General features: G+C 36.1%; 1 protein-coding gene across 4 annotated transcripts in view; it reads right to left on the reverse strand.

Moving 5' to 3' along the window:
• The window catches only part of LOC150102971 (transmembrane channel-like protein 7), a 407,541-nt gene that overhangs the window by 239,256 nt on the left and 148,365 nt on the right, over positions 1-19,920 (reverse strand). For all 4 annotated transcript variants that reach the window (XM_090398590.1, XM_090398591.1, XM_090398592.1 and 1 more), the window contains one exon: positions 6,468-6,619. In XM_090398590.1, coding sequence (XP_090254716.1) covers positions 6,468-6,619 — 152 coding nt within the window. The remainder of the gene's footprint in view (positions 1-6,467; positions 6,620-19,920) is intronic.

Genomic DNA, 19,920 nt, shown 5'->3' on the forward strand with positions numbered 1-19,920 from the left:
TCCAGGTGTCTTTTGACAGCCTCCTCATTAGTGAAGGTTTTCCCGTTAAGAGAATTCTGCAACGATCGGAAGGTGCCAGGTCTGGTGAATACAGAGGATGCGGCAAAACATCCCAGCCAAGATGTAACAATTTACTCCGGGTTATTAACAATGTGTGGGGTCTGGAGTTGTCGTGGTGAAAGACAACTTTCACCTTTCCAATTTGCCAATTCAGGATGATTTTTGCTAACTGCATGGGTCAGTCACATTAACTGTAGGCAATAGACAGTTGAATCAATTGTTCTGCCTGATGGTAACACCTCATAGTGGACAACACCTTTATAATCCCACCACACAGAGAGCATGATCTTCTTTGAGTGCAATCCGCTTTCGAGGTTGTTTGTGGCGTTCACTCTTGTGCCCCCGTGATCTTTTACATACCACATTATCGTACACGACCCATTTTTCATCTCTTGTAATCATCCGCTTCAAAAATGGGTCGTTTTCTTGGCGACGTCGCAGCGGATCACAGATGGATATGCGAGCAGTCGTATTGGCCTTAGTCAATTCATGTGGCACCCAAACATTGAGTTTTGAAACATATCCCAGCTTGTGCAAATGATTTTCAATGCTTGTATGGGATATGTTCAGTACTACAGCAATCTTCTGCACTGTTTGTGATGGATTTTTGTCGACGATATCCTTCACAACACTCGAATCAACCTCGGTCGAGCAACCGGCACGAGGCGCATCACTGACGTCGAAATCTCCAGAATGGAATTTGGCAAACCACTTTTGGCATATGCATTCTGTTAAGGCACCATCCCCATATACACTGCATATTTGTTTATGGGCCTCCGCAGCTCATTTGCTTTTTTGAAATAAAAAAGCAAAATATGCTGGTAATGTATGTTATTTCCTTCCATTTCTAAAAATATGTCACACACACAACTGAAGTAGGCCAAACGAAAATTCACTGAAAGGTTATGCAAAATGTCGCCTTTCAACTGCACAATAGCGTTGCGTGGTAGCACAACAATATCGCCAGGCGAAGGGCGAAAACTTGTACTAACGCAAAAACTGAACTAACTTATTTGCCAACCCAATAACAATCCACCTTGATTTTGGTCTTCCATTAAATTGAGATATGCATGTGTTTTCAGAAAATGCAAAATGAGGGAGAAGTATGAGGAGCAGAGGAGATGTACAGAATAATATGAACAGGTTGTGTAAGTGGGAAACTAAGTGGAGTTCTCAGTTCAATGATTCAAAGTGTAGAGTTTTAAAATTTGGAAACCAGAGATGATATGCAGAATATACAATTGGTGAGGATGTCTTACAAGAGATGAAGGATATAAAGGATCTGAGGGTGATGGTAAACAAGAATCTACACTAAAGGGGGACACAATACTAAACTGTGAGGACATCACAATGGATTATGACAATGATATAGTGAGCACTAACATGGTAAGTGAGGAGGAGGCATTATAAGGCATTAATCACACTGCTCCCTATGTTTCAAAGAGGATATATTGGAAAGTATCCAGAGGCAATCGAGTCAAGTGGTTTCTGGTTTGTGGAATGTTGCATATGACAAAAAAAAAAAAAAATCAAAGGAATGAACTTTGCAAAGTCTCACAGATAGGAAAAAGGACATACAAGGAATAATACAAATAATTTGGTAAGCAATTGCTATCAGATTAATACAGAAAATATTTTTCAAAGAATGGAGGATGATAAGGAAATAAGTATCCATTCCTGGAAACTGTATAATGAGGATATGGACAGTAGGGAGGGGGATCTGGATTTTTGTGTAGAGTGACTGGCAAGTGAAATACATTATCTGAGAGTGTAATGAATGCAGAAACTGTGAAAGAGTTTAATTCACAGTTTTATGAGCTATGATAATAATAACAATGATGATAATTCATCTCAGTTTTTTCCTGCCATCAAATACCTTCCTCTCCCATTCTGTTTACTTGTCCTTGTCCATGTGCTGCTTTAGCTTAGCTCTGTTCATACATTTTCTTGATTGCTAACAATGACAAATTTGTTTCTAGTATTTTCAGTTTTCATATGATTCTGCACTGATGTCTGTTCACTCTCTCATTTTTCTTCAGAACTATCATATTTGTGGTGGTCTAAAGTACTTAATCAACTGCTGTTTTATTTCTAATCCAACTTTCCAATTCATAAGTTAAAAATCGTTCAAACATTATCTTAAATATTATTAATTTAGCTTTTTGGCTAATTTTTTTCTCTCTCTCTCTTATTCCATATGAAATTATTCAGCCGCCTTTCTGCCATATGAGCTCTGCTTCCATATTTAATTTTCCATCTTTACTAAAATTTGTGCATAACCAAGAAATATTTTACTTGCTACATAGGTTTTTACTGAAAGTGAAACTGATGTGTTCCAAATTCACAACTTTTGTCTTTTCATAGCTGAGTTTCATGCTAAATTTTTATACCAGTTATTCAGTTAGTTAAATAGTCTGTCTTATGGCATGCATGAATTTAGAAGTATAACAATCTCTATATAAATTAAGAGCCGAGTTGAATATCAGCTTTAATGCCACTTCTTTCATAATGTGATTCACACAGATGATGAATAAGAGTGGAAGTAGCATGTACCCTTGTTTCATACCTTATTTTTTTTTTTTTTAATCAAATCACCTTCCTGTACCTCTTTCAATTCTAATTACTGACTTATAACTCAAATGGAGTATATATATATATATATATATATATATATATATATATATATACTATTCAGAGCAGTTTGATTTCACTATTTTCAACTCCATAGATCCAGTAAGGCTTCAGCTGGAACTTTTCAGTTTTTTTTTTTTTTTTTTTTTTAGCGAGTGACTTTATTATAGTGATATTTGTTATAATATCCTTATTTAACTTATCCAATTATAGCATCCTGAATCTTTTTTCTCCCATTACCTTGTCATATGATTATTATTATTCAGGCCTCCATGGAGTCAAAAGACTCATTGTGGGAGGTCCTTCCTTAGGAAACGCAAAGTCTATCACACCGCTCCTTAAACTCATTGACCATTCTTGCTCTCACCATTCTATCAGGAAATGCATTCCACGGTTCAACCACCCTCCATGCAAAGAAACCACTCCTCACCCTCTTGCTCACAGTTTCCTTTCGTAACTTCCAGGGATGGCCTCTTGTCATCGCTCCTTCCCACTGTTCCACCAAGCAAAAGAACTCCCCAGTGTCAACCCTGTAACCACCTCTCAACAGTTTAAAAGTTTCAATCATATCACTTCTCCTTCTTTTATCTACCAAACTCTGCAGTCCACATTCCCTCAGCCAATCCTCATAACTAACATTGTACAGTCCTGAAACCATCTTTGTTATCTGCCTCTATACTCTTTCCACAGTTAATTTACCCATGGTTTTCCCCAAATTTGCAAAAGTTAAATACAGATGTTGTAATATTCCCATTAATTCTCTTTATTGGTCTTAAAGTAATGATCTGATCCTGACAAGACTCCAATGGTCTTCGTGAAGTTTCTCTTCCACAATTTTTTTTTTTAGCTTTTTCTCAAACATAATTGCATATGTCTTGTTAAGTAGTTCCAACAGGAACTGAACATTATCAAAAGAATTATGTAGCAGCATGTTATTATGTAGCTTCTTTCAATCCAAAGAAGATCTAGCATAACATATCTTAGGTATGTACAAGCACATAAGCACTTGTGTAGTACAAGTGAATAACAAGACACTGCTGCACCAAAGGTTGATTCTTGTAGTGAAGATAGAAATCTATAAAGATTTTTTTCTTCACCACTTATATGGAATTTTTCAGTTGAAGGTGAGTTAGCCGATCTCATACAGAGGTAGCAGAGTTTTTCCCTTGAAACTCAGGATTTTTATCCTGTATACAGACAATCACCGAGAGTATATGCAAAATTTATGTACATAAAATACTGCTAGTGGGCAATAGATAGTATTGCATGTAGATGGAAGATTAAGTAATGTGGACAGTGGATTGTACTGAATGAAGTGCCCTCCTGCGATGAGTCCTTGGACTCTTTGGAGTTGTCATGTAATAATAATAATATTCCTAAGAACTCTAACTCTATATGTAGATCAAGTACAAATTCCCTATACTACTGGAATCTCAGAATCAATTTCAAGAATAATATATATATATATATATATATATATATATATAACATTTGGCTATCTTCTTTAAAAAAGACTACAAATAGCTACCATCTCATGATACCTAACCCTGATAGTGCATATTATTGTCTGCTTTAGTGTAAGGTTCAATGGTCGATTTTCTTGAACTGTGGGATTAAAAACCATTCAGGGAAGAAAAAACTCTACTTGTCCATGCCAGTGATTGAAAAACTTAGAAAAAGTTCCTCTAGCTGGCAACCAGAATCAAACTCATAACAGTCTTTCTTTGGGCAGCCTAGTGCTATGAATGCAAACACCATTTCCACAATGCTAATTAGGCCTTGGCTACTGAAATCTCAAAACCAATTTCAAGAATCCTGAAAAAAAAAAAAAAAAAAAAAAAAAAATATATATATATATATATATATATATATATATATATATATATATATATAACCATCAGGCTACCAATTCATTTTCTTTGTAGGATAAACCTTCTCCACTATCTATATGTGCCAGTTGTTGCAAAACATTTGTAGCCATGGTACTGGAGAAGTTGGTCAAAAGCAAATACAGGAACGGACAGACAGAAATGGGAGGGGGTAAACATGGTTTTGTGAAGGGTATGTCACGCCTCAGTAACTTGTTTACATGTTATAATACAGTGAGAGCCGAGTCGGATAAAATGTAATGAGTTTACAGTGATACTGCTGGATTTTGCAAAAGCTTTTGAAAGGATATCACATGGAATTTTAATCAGTAAATTCTAATCAGCACATTGGGATGGATCTAAAGTTGGTGAAATGGATAAGAGGGTGATTGATGGAGAGATATCAGAGAGTAGTTTATTCAGGAGTAGAGTTCAGTAGAAGACCTCTGACTAATAATGTGCCACAGGGCTCTTTTCTTGGGTCACTACTATTTAATTTGATTTGTTCATTAATGATAAAGCAAAGGATTTGAGAGGAACTATTCAGCTATCTGCTGATGATGCAAAATTGGGTAGAGCAATAGTAAATACAGATGATGTTAAAATTTTGCAGGATGATTTGGATTGACTGGCAGTCTAGGCAAAGGAGAATGGATGTCAATTTAATGTGGAAAGTGTAAGGTCATGTATTTTGGGATGAAAAGATTACCAGATGTGTACCAGATTGATGGAACTGTACTCTAGGAAATCAATGAAGCCAGGGATTTAGGGATGTAAGTGGATAGGGAGTTAAAATTTAGAAAGCATATTGCAAAACGTGGCTAAAGCAGCTCATTGGATTACTTGATTACTGAAGAATACCCTGATAGCAGAGACAAGCAGGTTAATATTAATATTATCACATGACACCTCCAGGGAGTCCATGGACTCGCTGAGGGAGGGCACTTGCTTTACAACTCTCTGTCTCCATCTACAACGCATCTCCACCAATGCCATCTATCACCGACCACCACTAGTATTTTCACAGATAATCACAAACATCCATGCATGTGCTTTTAAAACAGCATGTGATTTTCATACATGTCAGCTAAAAATTTAAGAGTTGCATTTATGTGCTCAAAGGCCTTCATGTGGCTTGCAAGCTACATGTTGCAAACTCTTGGACTACAGCAATATCAGGACTTTGGAATGCTGATTATGAGAGAGGCTGAGAAAATGTAAATTGCAAGGTTTAGTGGATAGGCAGAAAAAAAAGTGATATGATCAGGACATTTAAGATGGCAGTAGCAAGTGGAATGTGTTTAGCATGTGTTGTGAATGCAAGGAGAGTGAATGAGTTTAAGGTTCAATATGATTCATGTGTTGCTGTTTGAGTGAGTCCATCCACAATGAGTCTGTGGATCCTATCAAGTTGTTGTTTCAGATTTACAGCTGAAGCAACTAAGGCTATGAGGCCAGTGTATTATGTCTGTAAATTTGTGTGTGTGTGTGTGTTTCTTCAGGCTGGTTTGTCTGATTTGTGGGGGACCCCATCGAGCTTTGTTTTATTAATAACAAATAAACAAAATAAATCTCCATTGAGGCATGTTATTAATATTACTGTGGTCAAGGAATTATATAAAATGCTTATATAATTCCTTGTGCAGGAGATCTCATTCTCAAACAGCAACATAATCAATCATATTGAACCTTAAACTTGTTTACACTCCTAATATGTGTGCCACAATTTGCAAGGCATTCCACTCCTTATCATTCTTCATGCAAAAATTCTACTCTTCATTCCATTATTCAGTGCAACCTTATACAACTTTTATGGATGGCTCCTTATTCTCTCTCTCTCTCTCTTCACTCACCATCTGTTGACTTCACTGATTTTTTAAATAATAACAATAATGAGGATGTACTTACTATCTTAACATCATTATTAAGCAAACCAGGAAGTATGTAAATGTAACCAAAAGAAAAGCTATGGGCATATTGTAATATAAACTTGATCCTTTAGGCTTAAATACAGCTGAATCATAGGAACCAATGAACATCAGTGTTAATTCCATCCATCCCTATTTAAAAAAAAAAAAAAAAAGAAAAAAAAAAGCAATCAGATGTAAAAAAATATTTACAATCATAAATATGATTATTCTAAGGTTTGCATAATTAAAGTTCACCTATTCTATTGATTCTTCTTTAGTGAGACCATGGAAGAATCAATGGAAATAAACTCCATTATGTGCAGACATTATGACAGATTGCTGGGAAAAAAAAGAAGGAAAAACGTATACAACTCTCATTCAATTTTTCTTTTAAAATGTTAAAACTTAATAGCCTGTCCAGCAGCTAAACTTAGTGTTATATAAAATTTCTGTAAATCTATTTAATACTATGACAGGATGATGAATGTTATCTATGGTACATATATTTTTTCTCAGTGTGATGAAAAGTATGACTTTCCATGAGGAAACCAGGTTATAATTTGTCTTTATAAGAAGGCTTTAATGCTGCAGACCCTAGTCAAATAAATTCCTTGTGTTTGACTCCATGGAGTAGATCCAGATTTACGGAATATTCTCCATGAGGGTTCTCCAGACCTTGAAGGCCTGTAGGTTAAAAAGACTAAATGATAGGCCAAAAATGGATATTACAAAAACATATGCTATTAAACTTGCCAAGAGGTTATGTTCTTGTTTAATCTTTTATCCAAGTGTTAACAAAGTGCATGTGAAGTATCTTCACTACTAGGCTACTTGTATATGAGGGGGGGTCATCTCAATTGCCTTAGCATCCCATAATGCAAAGTACACTTCCTTTTGGATATGCATAAGCTGTGCATTATAAGAGAGGTCACTATGCAGACCAGTTTCGGCCTTTATTGAGGTCTCATCAATGGAAGCCAGACCCAGAAGAGATATCAAGGTTGAATTAATGCAGAAGTCATATATTTCCCATACATAAGTAATAAAAGATGTACCACCTTAAAAGCTGAAACTAATCTAATCAGTGGCTCTCCGATAATGCATAGCATTATGCATATCCAAAAGGAAGTGTGGTATGGGAAATCAATTATGGGATACTAAGGCAGTTGATGTGATTAATCAGCCTCTGTATGCAGTAGTAGCATAGTTGTGTGTATGCTTTGTGTGTATGCTTTGTTTGCTTATACTGGATAAAGGATTAAACAAGAATATAACTTCTTGGCAAGTTTAATTTAATTTGTAACCAAGTGAAAAAAATTATAAGTTATTAACAGAGTTTTATGCAACTGATTGACATACAGAACTTTTTTCTCACCAATATTGTTGTAGGAAAGGAGATTACTCATTTTCTAGGGAAATATGATAGCTATTAGGTGAATAATAGTTAGTATTACATATGACATTCCCAAGATGAGGTTTTGACTCCATGGAAATACCCAGAAAAATAATATTATCAGGACCTACAGCACTAGCACAGGAGAGCGAGTACTTTTCACTTCTTCCTTAATGAAAGGCTGATTTCAGGATTCTAATCCATCTGAAGAGAAATTAGGCCATTGTTTCTATTGTTTTTCTTTAAATGTCAAAGTATGTTCCACAAATATATTTTATTAATATATATATATATATATATGTTATAATATATTACTATCAGGCTCTACAGCACCAGCACAGAAGAGTAAGAGTGTGCTTTTCACTTCTTCCTTAACAAAAAGCTGATTTCATGGTTCTAATCCGTTTGAAGAGAAATTAAGCCATTGTTTCTCTTGTTATTCTTTGAATGTAAAAAATTCAGGATGATATGTTTGAGGATTGACAAAAAAAGATACTGCATCTGGTGTATGGATGAAATACAGAAATACATTGGCTGTATGAGTAATAATAGAGGAGGTAAACTGGATCATAGATTTTTTTTTTGGTTCTGACATCTAATGTAATGTGCTTTGGCCTAAGCTTATTTAAAAACTATTTCTTATTCTATACTGTAGGGTATCTACAAAATATATACCCATACTCTGTCTTGATTTTTTATTTTTATTTTTGCTTGGCATTTGGAGTTCCATCATGGTGTGGATGGGATAGAATGGAAACTGAGATGAAGTCTACAAATGCAGTCATTGCTGCCTGGACAATACATGCATCACTACTTCACTGATAGGATGAGCAACTGAGGATTAAATCTGTGAAAAGATATAACAGTCAGCCTAGTTAATGTTCAACCGGCATCTTCAAAGAGAGCATGTTTTTTTTTTTTTATGTGTCTGTATGTGTGATGATATACTGGAAAGGAACTGCTTTATTATTGACTGCTTTATTATATGTTCTGTTCAACTTCCCACATACAAAAAGTGTAAGATGGTAGGATAGGAGATGTAAAACCTATTGCAGAATACACAGTCAGGTAAATGAAGGACGGTATTCTTTCTATTATCTGGAAGGGGAGGGAGAGGGGCAATCATTACCATCAACCTTATGCTCAACAACATGGTCTCTCCTAATGATGCTTGCATTACCCGATAGAGTAGAGTGGCCATTAAATTCACTGATAAGAAGAGGGGAGTAGTTGCAGCATAAAATAAGCAAGGTCAGTAGGAGTTAACTGAGAATCAGATGTTAAGTATATGCAACATAGTATAATAAGGAATCTCACTGAGAAGTGAGTGGTTACAGTCTCATGAGAAGTGTTATGTTGAACATACTAGAATGGGGTCTGGTTGCTGACAAGGGTGGTGATTCCTCCATGAGATGATTCATCCTCAGTTTTGAATAATAGTTAAATGTTGACATGTCCTTATGAATAATAGTTAAATGTTGCAAGTGGGTCCTTACTGGGTTTCTGATATGTCTCTCATATCATCGATATTTGAAAGAATCCTTAACAGGAGTTGAGAATTCATGAGTTATTCCAGGAGTTGTTTCAGGAGATGAAAGATGCTATTAATGCACTCCAAAGAGACTAAAAAAAAAAAAAACAGACCAGATAGTGTGGTGCTAAGTTGCCTTCTGCATTTTAATACAAGATACTGCAGTCTGTCTTGATCTGTTTTTCATCTTCTGCCTTTGACATGCTCGAGTAGGCTGGATGTTCTCCCATGCATTTTAAGTGTCTTGAATAGGTTTTATTGTTAGACTCTCTACTGACACATCAGGCATGAATTTCCCAGTATCTTTTAAGTAGTACAACACAAAGGACAAACTTTATTTGCCTATTTTTCTATAAAGAACAAATGAATATTTATTATACTTCATCATCATAAGTTATTAACAATAAAAATATTAATCTGATATCTGACATTCAAGTTTAAACTAATGTTACTATCTGTCTGTCTGTGTTCACTGGGCATCTACAGACGCCGTATGGTCACTCCGATGCTCGATGATGTTCCACACTAGGCCTCGCCATGTAGTCCTGTTGTTTGCCCTTCTGGCAGCCTCAACTCTCTGAAGATCAGTCACTTCACACAAGCCGTCCGTCCATCCATCTCATTGATGGTCTACCTCTGCCTCTTTTTCCAGGAACTTTACCTTCTATTACTGTTCGGAGAAGTCCTCCTTCCATCCTTTCTATGTGTCCAAAATACTTTAATTTTCTTCTGTCAATATCCTTAAGGAGCCTTAAAGTTCTACTAATCTTTTCTAACACCCATTCATTTGTACGCCTTTCAGTGTATGATATCCTCAACAGCCTTCTGTAACACCACATCTCAAAAGCAGATATCCGTTTCTTATCTGACTTCTTTAGGTTCCAAGTCTCACATCCATAAGTTGCTGTTGGAAAAACAACTGCATCCAAAATCCTCAACTTTGTTCCCATGGAGATAGATCCATCCTTCCAGATTTTAGACAGATCTCTGACTGTTGTTTTAGCCATTCCTAACCTTTTTCTGACATCTTCTGAACAGCAATTCTTCACATTAATAATGGATCCCAGGCACTCAAACTTGCTGACTTTCTCAATTCTTTCTCCATTAAGATACATTTGTTTCTCAAGAGCTTCTCTGTTTGTTTTTCCTTTGAGAACCATGATCTTTGTCTTGCTAGAATTGAGCTGAAGTCCTCTGTTATTACTGATCTTGTTACTATCAAACACCCTAATTGTGAAACACTGCTAAAAGACTGTTAATGAAACAATGTGCAGATGCAAAAGATAACTGTCTAGCTAGATTGCACTGACATCTTCAAACCTTAGTGGTATAATAAAGATGAACAGTCATATGTCTCAATATTATCATTTAACTTACAAATGTCCATCAAAGAGTCTACAAATTTTTTAAAACTTAAATGTTTGGAAGACATAAGAAATAAGAAAAGTCTCACTGACTACATCATTGTTGATAGTGATATCTTCATGCTAGTTCAAGATAGCAGAGAGTACAGAGGATTTGAAATTGGAAATGACCATTACCAATACCAGGTATGAGAGGTACAGGTATGACAGTGATCAGATGAGGTGGAGAGCAAGAATTATGAATGATATGTTAGCAGAAATGAAGAGAAAGGAGTGCAGTTTGTTAATATGTGGAATAAGTTTGAAGGAAGAAATTCAGCTGTATAAGAATGATGGACTGCATTTCAATAGTTTTGGTGGGAGTCATTTGGAGAGACTGCTGCTGGAAGGGAGAGTAATGAATCTGAGTAAATAAGAAACAATGTGAACAGAGCAGGAGAGTAAGGAAAGAGATATTGAAGTGGTGCTTATGAATGAAGAAGTGATTAATTAGTGCAGAGAATGACAGAACAAGTGTGCAAAACAAAAAGGAAATTGGGAGACTCAGGGCAGACAGGGGAACATACCATGAGAAAGGGAGATGCTCCAAGAGGATGTGAATGCATGTGCAGATGAAAAGGAAAGGAGATGACTTGGGATATAGGATAAACAGTTGGATTTGAAGAAATTTCTGGGATGAGTAAGGAGAAAAAGAAATGGGTCAAGGAAAGTATGGAGAAGTCACATCCAATAAGTTGTATCAGAACTTGTTATAGATCCAGGTGTGAGCTGTTATAGTACACCCACACTTTGTAGAGCTCTGTTTGGCTTTCTGGAATAGTTGATTCATGCTGAAGGGGAGAAAGAAATGAAGGATGTATGAATTGGTTGCCCAACATGCAAAATCACGCGCTTTCTTGTCTGTCGCTGTACTAGTAGTAGCTTGATTTTTGTTGTCGCTTTTTTTTACATTTTTATTATTATTAATTTGTATGATGGATCCAGTACAGTCAACTAGTTCTGTTGTTAAACCTTTCAGTAGCTCTTGCAAAAGAATATTGAATGAGGTGCTGACATTCTGCGAAAAAGAATCGTTAGAAGGCAGTCTCCTTATTCCCCTTTCTCAAGTCATAAAACATGCAAGTGCAATTGCGAGCGTAAAGGAGTCGACTGTTAAAAGAATTCGTAGGGAATCAAAAGATGAAGGTAAGCCAAAATTTAAATCTCCTAAAAAAAAAAAGCGCGAGAGAAAGAAAACCATCGAAAACATAGCTTTGAATGATTTTGATGTAGAACGTTATAAGAAGAACTATTCACGAATTTTACGTGGTCGAGAAAAGAGTGCCAACTGTTCCGAAATTGATTCCTGTGATTAAAGAAAAAATTAATTTTCCTTGATAAAGAGAAACTTTAAGGAAAATACTTCATGAAATTGGATTTTGTTTCAAAAAGTCCCAGAATAAAAGGAAACTTATCATGGAGCGAAGTGACATTGTTTTATCTAGAACACAGTATTTGAGAGCAATATGACATTTCAGGGAGGAGAAAAGACCGATTGTGTATCTAGATGAAACTTGGATTGATAGTAATTTAACTTATGGAAAATGTTGGCAATCTAACGAAGAATGTGGAGTGCTACAAACCGGAAATGCCTCGCGGCGCATAATAATTTTGTGTGCGGGTGGAGAAATGGGTTTTTTACTGAATTTAAACTTACTATACAAAGCCAATTCAACTACTAGAGATTACCATGGACAAATGAATTCTACGATCTTCGAAAAGTGGGCAGAAGAAAAACTGATTCCAAACCTTCCTAAAAACACTGTTGTTATAATTGATAATGCTTCATATCACTCCATTCAATTAAACAAAGTTCCAAATTGGTCTAATAAGAAGCAAGTTCTTATGGATTTCTAGCTTTGAGGATACCACCATATCATTGTGATATTAATGCTATTGAGTATGTTTGGACAGAAGTGAAAAATTTCATTCGTCATCGCAATGTAACTGGGGATATTGATATGTCGAAACTTTTTAAGCTTTCAGAATAGGTGATTGAAAGTAGTAGTTCAAAACTGGGGAGAATATTGCTCTCATGTCACCTCAATGGAAAATATGTATTGGGACAGGGACAGAATTATCAAAGAATTATGTGAACCTTTGGTGATCAATTTAAGTGAAAGTAATGGCGATTCGAACATCAATTCAGATGACTATGAAGATTAAAAGGATTTGATAATGGTATTTTTTTCCAACCTTTTTTTTTTGCATGGGTTTATTAATAGAGTCACAACAAGTCATAAATAATTAATCGGTTTAGGACATTAAAGTGTCTCAGTTCTCTCAACTGTAAGTTTAGAATATCTAAGTTAATTTCAAAAAATTTCTGTTTTTCTGTATAATAAATTTCGTTAAATTTTTATTTTATGCTATACCTTTTTTTTAATTTGTTAATACTCTACATACATTTTTCCAACTGTTATACAAGCAAAATAGTTACCACTTTAAAAACTACACTGTTTGTAAAAAAAAAGCAAAATTTTCCTACCTGTAATAACAAACAAACTCATCTTAGAAGACAGATTGATTACCCTATTATCGGAATGGATTCTCCTTTTTGTGACATGCGCAGAAGTGTCGAAGGGTCTCAAATCTGTGGGCATACTATATGTTTGTATACGAATGTTGGAATTACCAGAAACAAGGGAAATGAAATGGTTGCATTGAGTGAGTTAATTCACCAAAACATTGTTGGAATAAGTGAAACATGATGAGAATGACATTCTGATAGGAATAGAGATAGAAATGTATGATGTATTTCATTAAGATAAAGATTTCTTTATCTTAATGAAATGTATTTTGGTAGAGATTCAAGGGGGGGGGGGGATAGTGGTAGTATTCTGAGACAGTATGGTGTGAGATAGAGGTGAATGGAATGAAATACTTCATTGAATGTTGCTATAGACTGGTAAAGTGGAGGGTAGTGATCAGGAAATGTATATGCAAATTAGCCAACCAAATGGGCAAAGGGTGATTTTAATTACTGCAATACAGATTGGGACGAAGAGATAGCAAATGGAAGCAATGAAAATGAGTTTTGTGAAGTTTTGAGGGACAACTACTTCATGCAGTATGCAACAGAGGGTACATGAGGATTGAGGGTCTTGGATTTGATCATTTCATCAGAGGATGTTATTATAACCGAGGTGTCAAATCTCCCTCCAGCTGGTGAGAGTGACCATGAAGTGATTACCTCGGTAGTTGCCAACCAAGTGAGGCCGTCCATGAGGAAATGGTATATGTGGAACTACAAGGTTGGTGATTATGAGAAGCTCAGGAGACAGCTTGCAATTTTAGCATAGACTCAGGAGTTGGGTGGAAAGGAGATCAATGTTGCTTGGGTGATATTCAAGAACTGTCTAATAGAAACAATGTCTAAATGTATTTCAAAAGCCAGATGGTTAAATAAGGTAGGTGTGAAATGGATAAATGAAGAGATTAATTATTCAATACAGAGAAAGATGGAATTATGGAGGCACATAAGAATGGTAATAATCAATTCCATAAGGAGTACAAAGAACAGGAAAGAAGAGTTAATTGGTTCGTAAGGGTAGCAAAAGTTCATTATGAGAAGCAGTCAGCTAAGGAAGCAAGAAAAAAAAAATCCTAGGAAGTTCTTTCGATATGCAGCCAGCAAAAAAAATAAATAAAAGGAAATGATTATGGTGAGATAGCAAATCATTGTCACTTTGGCATAAATGTAATACAGCTTGTCTTAATATATATATGACTACACTTTAGATGATGACCTTAATATGAAGGTTAAAAGATGGATATTAAAGTAATTATTCCTAACATGGTTGCAGTCTTCATAATTTTACTGAAATGAATGCTGCAGATATAGTTAAGATATGTAAAGAGCAGTTCATAAAGGTCCTTCATCCTTATGAATGTAACATCAGAGAGAGAGAGAGAGAGACTGTGAGCGAGGAAGGGGTATATGAGGAATTAAGCAAAATTAATATTAATAAGTTTTCAATCGGAAAGTTTTGAAACAAATCAAAGTTGAACAGCAAATCAGATTAACTGTAGACTCAAATACATAAACATTATTCAAGAAAAACTGAAAGAGTTTGAAAACAAGAACCAAATCGTCAAGATTCAGTGGAAAACCCTAAAGAAAACTTTGACTGATTCAGCCAGAGAAGCATGTGGTGAGGTAATCTGCAAGGATAGAAAAATCAGAACTCCATGGTGGATTAAGGAAGTTAAAGAGGCAGTGAAGGAAAAGAAGAAAGCATATTGAGAGTCTCTGGCATGTAAGTCACCTTATGCTCTAAGGGAATACAGAGAAAAATGTAAGAAAGCAAAATATTGTGTAAAATTAGCTAAACAAAAGTCATGGGAAGACTTTGGTAAGATCATAGGAAATAAATATCAGGAAGGTGGTAAAATATTCTGGAGGCTATAGAAAAAGTTCAGAAATGGGATAAAGAGTACTATAAAAGGAATTAGAGATGATAAAGGGTAAATGAAAACTGAGCATAAAGATATTCTGGATGTATGAAGTAATTACTTTGAAAGATTGTTAAATGAAACAAACAGTGAACGCATGGTGGTAGAAAACAGCCAACAGGAATGCCATCCGTAATATATATATATCTGTACATGAAGTATAAAAAACCATCCCAAACCTGAAATATGGAAAGGCAGCTAGAGTAGATGATATTCGACCAGAAATGCTAAAATATGGAGGTATGAAAGTTTTACAGAGGTTATACTGCATAATTCAGGAGGCCTGGTAAGAGAGTCAAATACCAGATGATTGGAGTAGAGTACTCATAGTACCAAAATATAAAAAAGTAAATCAAGTTGAATGTGAGAATTATATAGCAATTTCTTTACTGAGTGCCCCTGGTAAGATTTATAGAAGTATTCTTCAGAAACAGCTAACAAACATTGTGGAGAAGTTTTGGGAAGAACAAGCTGGGTTCATTCCAAACAGAGGTTGTCAGGATCAGATTTTCACTTAGTTAATAAAAATATATAATAAGATAAATAGTTGACAAATAATGGTAATAACAAGGATCTGTAATTCAGTTTTGTAGATCTGAAAAAGGCATATGACAATTTGCTAAGAGGAAAGATGTTCAAAATGCTACAGTTATATTGTGTAAATTTTCATTGTCTTTGTCTATTTAATACTTATTTTCATACCAAATTTATAACGCCAGTTATTTGGTCAATGAATTCTGCAGACTTGTCCTGGATTTATTTATTTAGAAGTATAACACCTGCATAAAGTTAAGTGCTGAGATTAGAAATCTTGAATTTTGATATCAGATTTAATATCACTTTCCTTGATAATTTGATTAGATAAATATAGATAATGAATAACAGTGGAGATAATGTGCACCCTTGTTGCATATCTGATTTAACATCGAACCACATTACTGTATCTCCTTCAATTCAGAGGAGAGAATAGAAACAACAGAAGAGAGAGAATGAGAAGAATGGAAGGGAGTGCTAGAACCAGGGATAAAGAGATTCCAGGATGGCAGGTAAGTAGGGAAACAGAGAGAGAGAAACTGTTAGGAGAGAGAGAGAGAGAGATGCAGGTGAGCAATCAAGGAACAGAGTGGTAAGAGATGTGATATATGGAGACTCAATGATCAAAGTGCAGATAGGATGGAGGAGTGTTTGTCTGGAGGAATGATAGAAAGTATGACTATGGCAATTAAGAATGGTAAAAGGGTGGATGAGATGATTGTGATGGTGGGCAGGAGTGACTTTAGAGGCAGTGTAAATTGGGTAGCGAGAGATCTGAGATTCATGCTTGAGGTTGTACAGAAGAAAACTCAGAGAGGGAAGATTGTGTGTGTGTGTGTGTGTTGCCCAGGTATGATAATGACAAGCTGAGTAGAAGAGCAGTAATAATAAATAGCAAAATAGCCAGAATGTGTCAGAAGAGAGGCTTGGAATATGTGGATGCTTAGAGGGCATTTGAGGACAGAAAAGAACTATGCAAGAGACTGATTGCTGTTCTTTGAATGAGTTGGTGTATCAATGCAGAGAAACTAGAATTTTATTCCCCCTTTTCCCTTATAAAATTCCCCCTTCTTGGGAGAAGGGGGAATACATCAGGTAATGGTGAGTCCAGTAGAGTCAGGAGGAGATAATGATAGGTATATAGAAACAGTGACATTTTTATGCTTTATACTAATGCCAGGAGTATCTGGAATAAAGGAGATGAATTGGTGGCGCTGATAGCATCAGCCTGGCCAAAGATTATTGGGATTTTTGAGACGTGGTTGATGGAAGATGATATAATACGAGGAATAGAAGTAGCAGGGTACAGCATTTTTTGAAAACATTCCATAGCATAGCTGTACAACAGCTATAGTACATGCTGGTAAGTAATAGCCATAAAAATATACCCCCCCTTCCACCCCCCAAAAAATAGTACAATAACCATGCAACTTAACTATGCTTTGTTTTTCTTCCCAAAAGGTGATTCATCACATCAAAAGTACAAAGCAACTGCTTCAATAATATAAGTTTTCAATAATAAAAGCATTATTATGAATCAGAAAATTTGGGAGGTTTGGGATAATTAGGTGGAAACAATTTACAAAATTACTGCATTCACCTATAAAAGAAATTTGTGCATTTTTGTTTAGAATTATTCAAAAGAACGGAACTGGAAATTTCTGATTTAAACTATTTACGACTTGTGGCTCTTTAGTGTGACTTCTGAGAATTGCATCATCTTAAAGATCATAATCGCAATGAATGATTTCACGTAACTTTCAGCCTGGTGATTGTTAGGATTATCTAGTAGTATATTTAAGGATTACTGGCTAGTAATCAAAAAGGATTATTATATACATTATTAAAGACCTCGGTTTTCAGAAATAGCAACAATTGGTAGTTGTGATAATCAAGACTTATTATTATTATTATTATTATTATTATTCAGGCCTCCATGGAGTCAAAAGACTCATCGTGGGAAGTCCATCCTAAGAACATAAAGTCTGTCAAGACTCATCGACCGTTCTCGCTCTCACCACTCCATCAGGCAATGCATTCCACGGTTCAACCACCCTCCATGCAAAGAAACCACTCCTCACCCTCTTGCTCACAGTTTCCTTTCGTAACTTCCAGGGATGGCCTCTTGTCATCACTCCTTCCTGCTGTTCAACCAAGCGAAAGAACTCCCCAGTGTCAACCCTGTAACCACCTCTCAACAGTTTAAAAGTCTCAAACATATCACCTCTCCTTCTATCCACCAAACTGTGCAGTCTACATTCCCTCAGCTGATCCTCATAACCAAAATTGTACAGTCCTGAAACCATCTTTGTCATCAGTCTTTGTACCCTTTTTCACAGTTAATTTATCCCCTTCAAATCCTGGGGACAAAATCTGAGAACAATAGTCTAAGTGTGGTCTGATCAGAGACTTATACAACGGAATGATAATGCTTTTATCTCTGCAGGTCAGTGTCCTTCTCATAATTGCAGCACTCCTCTGTGTTACCTTCACCACCTTTGCAATATGTGCCCTAAATTTCAGGTTTCTATCAATCATCAATCCCAGATCTCTTGTCTCCACTACTTCCTCCAGTATAATTCCTCCCATAGAGTATGCAGTGTCCCATCGATGTTTCCCAAACCTCAAGACCTTACATTTTGCTGCATTAAACTGATATCCCCATTCATTTACCCATCTGTCTAGCTTATTCAAATCCTCTTACAGGTCCACCACATCTGCACTATTACAATTAATCCTTTCCAGCTTCGCATCATCCACAAACAACTGAATATCCCCTTGCAATCCACTGGCAATGTCATTGATATAAAGATTAAACAATATAGGTCACAGTACTGAGCCCTGTGGGACCCCCACTTGTAACCCTCTGCCTCCTTGAAACTGCTCCACCATACACAACTCTCTGATACCTATTAGACAGCCAATCCTGAATCCAGTTGACCAATCTGACATCCAGACCCATGTGCTGCAACTTAAATATCAGCTTATCATGTGGCACCCTGTCAAATGCCTTCGCTAAGTCTAAGAAAATGGCAGTATATGCCTTTCCCTCATCTAATGCTCTTGTAACTTTATCATAAAAGGCTAGCATATTGCTAAAACAAGAGCGCCCTTTTACAAATCCATGTTGACTCTCACAGATAACATTACCCTCATCTGCCCAATACTGTATACGGTCCCTCACTACTTTCTCCAAGATCTTAACAACTACTGATAACACACAAACTGGCCTATAATTAGACACTTCCAGTCTGTTACCACCTTTATGCAATGGCACTATCTTACCTTCCTTCCATTCCCTGGGCACCTTTCCTGCAGCCAGACTTTCATTGAAAAGCCAGGTTAAAGGCACTGTCAGTTCCCAGCACATTCTTTCAAAACTCGTGAAATACCATCCAGTCCCAAAGCTTTACTGACATCCAGAGTACTCAGTATCTGAAACATACTCTCCTCCTGTACCTCTAAACCTCGAACCTGCCCTATCCCTCTAGCATTAAAACTGACTCCTCTAGGATGAAATACTCCAATAAAGTGTTCATTGAACAATCCCACTATGTCCTCTGCATCAGTCACTCTATTCCCATTTTTATCCCACAATATCATTCTTCCACAGTCATTTCTCCTCTTACTGGGCACATAGCTAAAAAATTCCCTAGGATTTTCTTTGGATCTTAGGGCCAATCTCCTCTCATAATTCCAGTTTCGCTTTCCTTACCACACTAGTCACTCTTCTGGCCTGTGTCTTATATTCTTCATGCATCTTCTCTTCACCTGTCTCCTTATATCACTTCCATAGACTTATTTTTAGTAGGTAAAGAATACCACATACGATATTATATATGAAAAGATAACATGAAATCTATATTTATTTAATTTTCATAGTAATTTTAATTCATTTTAACCTGCTCCAAAAACCTTGCTCTAGAGACCAATCATGGAAGCCACTCAAGCCACTACAGGTGTCCAATAAGCAGTGTTGTGGTCTCATTGACTAGTGTGATCGCTTTCCTTACCACACTAGTCACTCTTCTGGCCTGTGTCTTATATTCTTTATGCATCTTCTCTTCACCTGTCTCCTTATATCACTTCCATAGACTTATTTTTAGTAAGTAAAAGAATACCACATACGATATTA

Source organism: Typopeltis vanoorti, chromosome 9 (assembly GCF_054136105.1).
Source record: "Typopeltis vanoorti isolate ZY-2024b chromosome 9, IOZ_Tvanoo_1.0, whole genome shotgun sequence".
Classification (NCBI taxonomy): Eukaryota; Metazoa; Arthropoda; class Arachnida; order Uropygi; family Thelyphonidae; genus Typopeltis; species Typopeltis vanoorti.